The sequence below is a fragment of the Mus caroli genome, unplaced genomic scaffold (genome assembly GCF_978045245.1).
Source record: "Mus caroli unplaced genomic scaffold, Mus_caroli_1 scaffold_12, whole genome shotgun sequence".
Taxonomy (NCBI): Eukaryota; Metazoa; Chordata; class Mammalia; order Rodentia; family Muridae; genus Mus; species Mus caroli.
In genome coordinates, this window is record NW_028227267.1 from 61,518,353 (window position 1) to 61,529,178 (window position 10,826).

Genomic DNA, 10,826 nt, shown 5'->3' on the forward strand with positions numbered 1-10,826 from the left:
GTAGAGATGCTGAACTTGAAGCAGCTGTGGTTAGCTGCGCAAGACCCACACAAGAAGAGGCCACTCAGCTGTCCATCATGAACGGGGGCAGGTTCATGCAGTCCCAGCTCTAGCTAAGGAGCGTTGACATTATGACTGCTGGAGGAACAGGAGTCACTTTTCTTCAGTGCTGTGGCCGCTGGTAAGTTGCCCATGTTCCAGTAAACACTAATTAAACTCAGAGTTATAATAATGAAAATTTAAAAGCCATGAAGGCAGGAGGAGGACTTGCTGGGAAGAAGAGATTCAGAGGGTGTAAGAGGGGTCATGGAGGGTAGTAGGGGACAGATATGATCAAAATAAATTATATGCATTGTGAACTTGTCAAAGAAGAAACAAAAATATTTTTAAAGAGAGAGGAACAATAGCTAATCCTGTGTTTTTGTGTTGACATGTGTGTGGTGTGCACACTTGTGCATGTGTGTTCCCATAGACAATGCTTGTATTTTCTTGTGTACATTTGCACTTATATTTATTGTGAACATTGTGATTGCACACAATATCTTTAGAAGATTATAAAGCAACAGATAACCTTGGCTGGCCTCGTAAAGGGGAACATGGGAGATGAACAGAGGAAAGTTTAATTGAGCACTTTCTCAATTTTTGAGAATTAAATTATGCAGAAAAGTAGCCTATGCAAAAAAACCAAGAAACCCAAATTTTAAAGAAAGGGAGAAAAATCTCCAAGACCCTATTGGAGCCCTTGGGGAAGAAGCCCCATGTAGGAGGGGGGGGTTAGTGAAAACAGATTTAACCTGAAGTGCTCAGGGATTAAATGAACAACTTGAAATTAGTTCTGTCACTGTGGTGGTTTGAATATGCTTGGCCCAGGGAGTGGCACTATTAGGTGATGTGGCCTTGTTGCAGGAAGTGTGTCACTGTACGATTGGGCTTTAAGATCCTTCTCCTGGCCACGTGGGAGCTAATTTTCTCCTAAAAGCCTTCAGAACAAAATCTAGAGTTCTCAGTTCCTCCAGCACCATGCCTGCCTGGATGCTGTCATGCTTCCCACCTGTGATGGTTTGTATATCACTGGACCAGGGAGTGGCACCATCTGAAGGTGTGGCCTTGTTGGAATAGGTGTGGCCTGGTTGGAATGGGTGTGTCACTGTGGGTGTGGGTATAAAATCCTCACCCTAGTTGCCTGGAAGTCAGTCTTCCACTAACAGCATTTGGATGAAGACATAGAACTCTCAGCTCCTCCTGCACCATGCCTGCCTGGATACTGCCATGCTCCCACCTTGATGATAATAGACTGAACCTCTGAACCTGTAAGCCAGCCCCAATTAAATGTTGCTTTTTATAAGACTTGCCTTGGTCCTGGTGTCTGTTCACAGCAGTAAAACCCTAACTAAGACAAATTGGTACTGGGAGTGGGGTATTGCTGTGATAGGCCTGACCATGTTTCTATTTGAAAGAATGTGGATTTGGGGACTTTGTATTTGGAAAGCAATGGAATGCTTTAAATGGGGCTTAATGGGTCATCCTAGTAGGAATATGGAAGACTTAGTTGCTGGGAGTAATTTGAACTGTGTTGACCTGGCCCAAGAGATTTCAAAGGAGAAGAATTTCAGAATGTGGCATAAAGACTGGTTTTGTGGTATTTTGGTGAAGAGTGTGGCTACTTTTTGCCCTTGTCTGAAAAGTTTGCCTGAGGCTAAGGTGAAGAGACTTGGATTAATTGCATTGACAAAGGAAGTTTCAAAAAAGCCCAGCAGAGACTTTGTTCTCTGGTTAAGTCTCACAAAGAGAAGTTTGAACAAGCATAGCAAGCTTAGAAAGGCAAAATATAAAATAAATTGTTCGAATATTAAAGGAGTACCAGGAAGTGAAATGGAGCAAAATCTTGTTGTTCTAGGAGATAACAGATTAAGGGAGTGTGACCTTGGGGCAAGATTCTACCCAGCTTAATTAGATCCAGGCATGGTGGTACACACCTTTAATCGAATACTGATCTCTGCATTCAAGGTCAATCTACAGAGCAAGAACCAGGATAGCCAAGCTTAGGCAGTGAAGGATTTAGAAAACATAAAGCTAATGGTAATGTTATAGTACAAGGGGATCATGTTCTAGTTCCTGTAAGCAGCAGAACTCGCAGCTTCAGCCACGTGGCTCTGGCTCTAGAGTTAAGAATGGAAGGAACTACTGGGAAAATTGATGCTGGTTAGCTGGAGCTAAGGAATTAGCAGTGATTAAGAAGAGACCAGCATCACTGAGGTGAAATCTTCTGGAAATTGTTTTCTGGGAGCACAAAGAAGCTGTGTTCCAGAGATACCCGAGGTTGTACCTCATGCTGCGGCTGGACTTGGTAATGTGTAAGAGTCACTCAGGTGGTACTGCTTGTGAAGGAATGAAGGGATCATGGAGAGAAGCTGAGGCTTAGCACTGTGAGAGGCCAGGGAAGGCCATTGGAGAAGGTGAAGCCTCAGCTGTAGTTGATGGCCCAGGACTGAAGGAGTCATGCAAAGAATTTGAGGCTTGGCACCATGAAGAGAGCCTATGAGAGGCTATTGGTGAAGCCTAGTTGGAGTGGAACACCCCAGTGTATTGGAGATGTCAGTACCATGGGATGATCACCAAGAACAGCAGCCGTAGTGGAGTGGATCATCCTGAGCTTAGAGTGCTACAGAGGGCAGAGCTGGAAAAGTGAGGCCAGCCCTTAGGAGGAGTCCAAAAGATCAAGTGGAATCCCAGATACTGAAACAAGAAGCTGTAACATTGAAATTGCCTTGGAGACTCACAGATGTTAAAGATGCCAGAGCCATGGGATACATGCTGAGGAAAGCTGCTAACAGGGAGTGGAACCAGCCCAGGAGAAAGCAGTTTGTTGCAGTCAACAAAGATGAAAAAAGAGTGGAGATCTGAAGACCACTTTGACATCAGCCATGGAGATGCAGAGTTTGGAGTTTGCCCAGCTGGTTTCCTGCCTTGCTTTGGGGATTACAGTTAATTAAGTTGAATGAATCTCAGAAGAGACCTTGAACTTTGGACTTTTAACATTGTTGCAACTGTTATAGACGATGAGGACTTTGAAAGTTGGACTAAATGCATTTTGCATTATGCTATGTTTAAGTATGGCCCCCTTAGACTCATGTTTTTGAACAAGTCTATGGGGACCAGGGAGTGGAATGTGATGGTTTGTATATCACTGGACCAGGGAGTGGCACCATCTGAAGGTGTGGCCTTGTTGGAATAGGTGTGGCCTGGTTGGAATGGGTGTGTCACTGTGGGTGTGGGTATAAAATCCTCACCCTAGTTGCCTGGAAGTCAGTCTTCCACTAACAGCATTTGGATGAAGACATAGAACTCTCAGCTCCTCCTGCACCATGCCTGCCTGGATACTGCCATGCTCCCACCTTGATGATAATAGACTGAACCTCTGAACCTGTAAGCCAGCCCCAATTAAATGTTGCTTTTTATAAGACTTGCCTTGGTCCTGGTGTCTGTTCACAGCAGTAAAACCCTAACTAAGACACCACCATAATGATAATGGATGGAACCTCAGAATCAGTAAGCCAGTCCCAATGAAATGTCTTTTATAAGAGTTGCCTTGGTCGTGGTGTCTATTCATAGCAGTAAAACCCTAACTAAGACAGTCACCTTCCTAACACTTTCCTCGTTGCTAAGTTTATGTTTGAGAAGGTGACTATTTTGGGGAGCTCATGGCAACGTAGCAAAGATCAGTAGGAAGGAGAAGATTTGGAGGGCCCTGGGATTAGGGTAAGGAACATTTCTAGTTATTTCAACAACAGTCAGGTGTCGCAGATCATGGGCCAGGCCTGTAAGGTTTCCACCCTTTTATATATCTTCCCTGTTTTTCATGGCTTATGGCTCATGCCTGTAATCCTTTGGGAGGCTGAGGCAGGAGGATTGCTATGAGTTTGAGACTATCATGTGCTATATTGATAAGTTCCAAGCCATCTTGGGCTACAGTGTAAGACACTGTCTCAAAGACACACATACACACACACACACACAGAGAGAGAGAGAGAGAGAGACACACACACACACAACAATAAAAAAGCAGACACTAAAGTCGTCGTCTCCTCCTCCTCCTCCCCTTATTCCTCCTCCTCCTCTTCCTGCTTTTTTCTTTTAAAGATTTCTTTATTATTATACATAAATACACTGTAGCTGACTTCAGACTCACCAGAAGAGGGCATCAGATCTCATTACGTGTGGTTGTGAGCCACCATGTGGTTGCTGGGATTTGAACTCAGGACCTTTGGAAGAGCAGTCAGTGCTCTTACCTGCTGAGCCATCTCTCCAGCCCTCCTGCTTTTTTTGAAGACAGAGTTTCTCCATCTAGCCCTGGATGTCCTGGAATTCTCTCTGTAGATCAGGCTAGCCTCTGCCTCTCAAGTGCTGGGATTAAAGGTGTGTGCCACCACCACCAGGCTGACACTAAAGTTGTAAACTGGGTCTAGGGAGATGGCTCCATTGGGAAAGTGCTTGCCTTGCAAGCATGAGGACCTGAATTTGGTCCCAGAACCCATGTAAGGTGTGTGAGACAGGGAGCTGGTCATGGCAGTGAACACTTGTAATCCCAGAGCTGGGAGGGTGAAGACAAACAGATCAGTGCTGGTCCCTGGCCTCTCTTGGGAGCCATGTTTTAGGCCATTGAGAAATCTTGTCTCAAAAAATAAGATGCATGACCCCTGAGAAATGACACTGGTTGTCCTCTGGCGTTCACATGGACATCCACACATCTACATGCTCCCACATGTATGGACATTCACATGCCCATGTGTGCTTATATACACACACCCAAAAGACAAAACAGACAAAACCCCAGCCTTAAACTGCAGAGGGTCTGTAACTGCTTTCTAGGACAAGAAAAATAGATATAAGAAAACCAGCTTCCCAGAGCTGCTCTCAGCAGAAGAGAGAAAGCCAACAAACTGGACAGGCGGGGACAGCTACCATGGGGGTGTGTGGGGGGAGCAAGGCAGTGGGAGCCCCTGGGACCTGCCACCATGAAGGAGGGCGGCAAAGAGCCTGCCCAGGCCTGTGGCTGCCTGGGGCTCCCGAGCAAAGGGTTCCTCTAATTCAGTGACAGATAAGCAGGGCTCAGTAATAGGATTAAACCTGAAAGTGTTACAGGTGAGAGCAGACAAGCCCTGTCTTGTTATCAGGAGAGCCAGGCCTTGGCCTCCTTCAGTAGGCAGCACTTTGTATTGTTCCTGAGAGGGCACAGAGGAACACTCCAGTTTATTCTCTTGCCTTCTGTGGATCTGAAATCAACCGATCTATGATTTATTTGCTTATTTATTTTTTTGTTTTGTTTTCCTTTTTGTGGTGTTGAGGGTTGAGGGAACCTAGGGTCTCCCATATGTTTGGCAATTGTTCTACCATTGAGCTTGCTCTTCTCTCTCTCTCTCTCTCTCTCTCTCTCTCTCTCTCTCTCTCTCTCTCTCTCTCTCTCTCTCTGTGTATTGTTTTTCTTTTCTTTTCTTTTCCTTTTTCCTTTCCTTTCCTTTCCTTTCCTTTCCTTTCCTTTCCTTTCCTTTCCTTTCCTTTCCTTTCCTTTCCTTTCCTTTCCTTTCCTTTCCTTTTCGAAACAATGTTTCTCTGTGTATCCCTGGCTGTCCTGGAACTCACTCTGTAGACCAGGCTGGCCTCGAACTCACAGAGATCCACCTGCTTCTACCTCCTGAGTGCTGGGATCCAAGATGTGTGTGTGTGTGTGCCACCACACCCAGCTTTATTTTGAGACAAGGTTTAACTAAATTGCTAAATTCCCTGGGGCTGGCCTAGAACTCTTTTTGTAGCCCAGGTAGGCTTTGAACTTTAACCTTTCTGCCTCGGTCCCCTGCATGAGCTCATCTGTCTCTACAGGGATCTTAAACCAACACTGAAAACACCAAACAAGGGAAGGTTCTGTGCTCTTATCCCCCTGCCCCCACCCTCAATACTGCCGCTTCCTACTTGTTACTTCAGCCCTTGTTTTGTCTACTTTGGGGGGTGTGGGGGGGACTCACCATCCAGGGCTGGAGAGAAGGCTCAGCTGTTAAGAGTACTGACGACTTTTCAAAAGGTCCTGAGTTCAAAGCCCAGCAACCACATGGTGACTCACAACCATCTGTAATGGGATCTGATGCCCTCTCCTGGTGTGTCTGAAGACAGCTACAGTGTACTTACATACAATAAATAAATGAATATTTTTAAAAAATCACCACCCAATATATTCTGGACCTCTGTAGATGGCCCCTGTTGAAACAGTGAAGCACAAGGCCCCAGCTTTGCAGGCATGGAGACCAAGACACAGAGATGAACAGTGATTCACAAGACCAAGCCACCAAGGCCAAGATGGAGGGATCAGTGATGTTCTGAGAACGCCAGAAGATGAAAGCATTCAAGTTGGGCAGGCTCATGCAAATGTGTAATCCCTGCGCTTGAGGCAGAAGCAGGAGCATTGTTGCAAGTTCAAGGACAACTTGGGCTACACAGAGAAATCTTATCCTAAAACTCAAAAGACAGGGCTGGGGAGATGGCTCGGAGTATAAAATGTTTACCATACAAGCATGGGGACCTGAGTTTGACACCTAGCCAGTGCCCAGTTGATCATGGTGGCATGTGTTTACCCAAGATCCCAGCTCTGGGAAGACAGAGACAAGAGTGGTGCTTCCTGGACAGCCAGTCTAGCTGAGTCAGCAACCTCCAGGCCAACAAAAGATGGTGCCTCGGAAATCAAGTTGGAAAGCAATTGAGAAAAGCATCTGGTGTCACCCTCAGGCCTCCAATGTACTGAGTGTGAAAATGTCTACAATACATTAGAATCTCTGAGTGTCGTCCCGTGTAATCCCAGCACTCGGGAGGCAGAGGCAGAAGGATTTGAGAAGAGTTCGAAGGGGCTAGCCTGGGCTATGTGAGACTTTGTACATTGATACTTCTAGGAGAAAAGTGGACCTTGGAGGGTGAGTTAGCTGTTAGGAATTCAGGCAGGTCAGAGGTGTGGGGGAAGACCATTCCACACAGTGTAACCTTGAGGGAAAGTTAGCCAAGGGGAGAGAAAGTGACAGCAATCCCTGGTTTCTGAATCAATGAAAATGAAGAGATTTCCAAGGTTCTGAGGAAGCCTGAACGCATGAGTCAGAGCATAAGACGGATTAATGATTTCACGTGATCTGCACCTTGCCTGACAAGTTGGAGTAGGGGGTCAGGGGGAGCACGTACATGGGGTGGGGTGGGGTGGCATGGCGGGAAATGACAGAGGGCAAGGGTCTGTGGCCATGAGAATCATCTTTCATTGCTATGCAATTGAAGCCAAGGGAAAGGCAAACTATTGACTTTGCTTTTTGTGTTTGTTTGGTATGTTTCAAGGCCCAGGCTGGCCTTGAGCTTTCAGCAGCCCCTCCTTCCTCTAAGTTCAGACAGCTGGGATGATAGATGTATGCCTTCATAATGGGCTCAAGGGCAAACTTTTTTTTTTTTTTCATGACAGGGATTCTCTGTATAGCCCTGGCTCTCACTTTGTAGACCAGGCTGGCCTCGAACTCAGAAATCCAAGGGCAAACTTTTAAAAGTTTAATTTAGTGTTTGAGATAGGATCTCACTGTGTAGACCGATCCAGCTTCAAGTCCACAGAAACCTACCTGCCTCTTCCTCCCAAGTGCCTGGCCTCAAAGGCCAACTTTATCAAGCACTTCCGAACTCTTGCCTCAAGCTCAGCTTGCCTTATCTTCTCACTCTCTGCTTTCCCTCTCCCTTTCCTGCCCACGGCCAGCCATCAAGGAGAGATCTGTGGTCACTGTGAGTTGAGGTGGGGATGTCACCTTGGGCCATTTGTCTTGTTTAAAAGGGTGCATGCAGATACATGCGTATGGTGAAAGGCATGGGGACAGTGCTGGCATTCCCTGGTCTAAGACTCGGAAGTCTCCAGAGCCAGCTGTGACATTGAAGCTGTGACTGTGCCCTGTCACTGTTCCCCCCTTGTATTTACTTCTAAAATGGAGACTGTGGATGGCTCCATCCCTCCCTTTCTCTTTTATGATTTTCTCAAAGTCCATATAAAATGTGGTGGGTGTGGGGAGATGGCTCGGTCTGTAATGTGCTTGCCCAGCAAGCATGAGGACCTGAGGTTGATCCTCAGCACCCGTGTGAAAAGCAAAGGATGGTGGTGTGTGCTTATAACCTCGGCACTTAGGAGGTTTAGACAGGTGGATCCCTGGGGCTCAGTTAGCCTAGCCTAACTGGTGAGGCCCAGACCACTGACCAACCCTGTATTACAAAACAAAACAAAAATCTAGATGGGTAACTCCTTTAAAAAAAATGATTTATTTATTTATTTTATGTATAGGAGTACACTGTAGCTCTACAGATGGTTGTGAGCCTTCATGTGATTGCTGGGAATTGATTTTTAGGATCTCTGCTCACTCTGGTCAACCCCACTCACTCAGTCCACTCTCCCAAAGACTTACTTATTATTATATATAAGTACATCGTAGCTGTCTTCAGACACACCAGAAGAGGGCGCCAGATCTCATTGCGGATGGTTGTGAGCCACCATGTGGTTGCCGGGATTTAAATTCAGAACCTTTGGAAGGGCAGTCAGTGTTCTTAACCACTGAGCCATCTCTCCAGCCTGATGGGCAATTCTTAAGGAATGAACTTAATGTCCTGACGTGTGTGCATGGGTATGTGCTAAGATACACACATACACACACACACACACACATTGAGTTTGTGAAAGACCATTTGAAGGTGAAACTTTACTAGTTGTAGTTCAAGGTAAAGACTGCATAGGAGTGATGTAGAAGTTCCTAGGGAATTTCAGAAATCCCCACCTGCCTTATGACTGCATTATGTTACATCACATTATTATAGGAAGTTTAAATGCATGGCTTCCTTTGGCACTTCTACAACCTTCCCTCTAACGGCATTCTTTCTTCCCTAGATGTCCCTGAGTTCCCCTCCAAAACTTCCAGTTCGTCTCGCCTGGCCTCTGCATCTGCCAGTGGCACCCTCAGACCCTGAAGCAGCAACGGAAGCTCTCCTGGAGCATCTTCAGAAACACCCCGGGCTTCAGTCACCCTCGCTGAGGCTCCAGAGTCAAAGCTGATTAAAGGGTTGGAAAAGGACTTTTTCTAGAAACGACAAGGTGTTCTTCACAGCTGAGAGTTGGATTCTAGCTAGTCCCGCCATTAAACTCTTTTGGCTTAAGTACCTTACTGTGAATGGTCCTGCGAGTTTGTGTATCTCAGGAAAAGAGAATGAACAGCAGAAATGGTGACAAACGCAGACTCTTGGAAATGTGGCAATAGACATCTTGGGTTTGATGGGGGGATGTCTAATGTCCTCGTTGGTAATACTGGGAAAATCAGGCCTGGGAAGGCAATGACACCCCCCAGGCTCCTTCAGAAGTTGGTAAAGGAGATGCTTAGGGCGTTAGCTATAGCACAAATTGAGAGGTTTCTGCAACAGAAGTGCATTAGCTCACAGTCTGAATACTGGAAGTCTGAGATGATGTGTCAGCAAGTGACACCAAGGTCTCGAGGTCTCTCTCCATTGGCCATCTTCTTCCTGTCTTTACATGAGTTTCCTCTTCTAAGTCAAAGGCAGGCCCTTTATAAGATATCGAAGATAGGAGTTCAGCGTGTAGATTTATAAGAGACATGGTTCAGCCAGAAACACATGCTATGGGGCAGGATTAAGAAAATCAAGATAGGATGCTGAAGCCCCTGGACCTGGCAGCAGTGAGAAACTGTCATCCTTTGCGCCAAAGAGATGAAGAGAGCAGGGAGAGTGGAGGTCTTGGGTCCAGCTTCTGCGGCGGCCTTCAGAGAGAGGCTGGCAGACATGGTGTGTTGGAGGTGGCAGAGGAATGTGGGGAGGGAAGCAGTGATACCCAACTCTTCTTCTCTCTTACACTCTCCCACACTCCTGGCGTCACCCATCTGGAACTAGAAGAAAAGGTACTAGTGGTTCTGCCCTTAGCTGCCAGCCTCCTGAGGCAAGAGAGCAGAACTGGCAAGGCTGAGCAGTAAGTCTAGGCAGAACCATGGAAAATAATCAGCATCATGGAGGGAAAGAGTACAGGGCTGGGACCAGTGAGATGCCTCAGCCAAAGAAAGCATCCTGTGTAGGCCTGATGACCCGAGTTCCATTCTCAGAATCCATGGTGGAAGGCGAGAACTTAACTCCTGAAAGGTGACCTCTGGCCTCTGCACGCACCAACTTCCCACTCCAGCAGTAACAGAGCACATGTCTGAAGGAGTGACAATGGCATGTAAGCAATTTAAAAGAGCTTTGGAGTAGCTGGAAAACAGAACAAAATCACTTAGTGTAGCGGGAGTAGATTAATCTACTCTTACCTCCCCTGTGGCGGAACACACGCTCCTTGCTACCCACCCCAATGCTCTGGATTCTAGGAATGAAAGACACACACACACACACACACACACACAGAGAGACACACACACACAGACACACACTCACAGACACACACACACACACACACACACAGCCTTATATTTAATTTGCCTTAATCTGCCCAGTGGCTGGGCCACTTCATTCCTCCATGTCGCTAGCACACTCTCCCCTCCCATACTCCTGATTTATTACTTACCAAAACCTGTATTCCATCCTGGCCACCCTGGATCCAGGCCTGCAGCTTTCCTGGGCCATGATCCATGACTCTTACATGTTGGTAGTCTACCTGTCTCTCTGTGTCCTACATTTCCCAGGCCTGGTCCTTCTTCTTCCCCAACATGTCGCATTCTCCCCCTGCCTCCCCCCCCCCTTTCCCTGGAGTCCTGTCTCTGTCTCCCTGCCCAACCATTGGCCAC

General features: G+C 46.7%; 1 protein-coding gene across 4 annotated transcripts in view; it reads left to right on the top strand.

Moving 5' to 3' along the window:
* Fbxo16 (F-box protein 16) overlaps positions 1 to 10,331 on the top strand; it is a 52,830-nt gene extending 42,499 nt beyond the window's left edge. The window contains exons 8-9 of one of the 4 annotated variants that reach the window (XM_029469191.2): positions 7,766 to 7,791; positions 8,936 to 8,990. In XM_029469191.2, coding sequence (XP_029325051.1) covers positions 7,766 to 7,791; positions 8,936 to 8,945 — 36 coding nt within the window. In that variant the 3' untranslated portion in view covers positions 8,946 to 8,990. Of the gene's footprint in view, positions 1 to 7,765; positions 7,802 to 8,935 lie in introns of all 4 variants that reach the window. The other 3 variants (XM_029469192.2, XM_085828725.1, XM_021182516.3) reach the window with 3 other exon arrangements.
* The last annotated feature ends 495 nt before the right edge of the window (positions 10,332 to 10,826 follow it).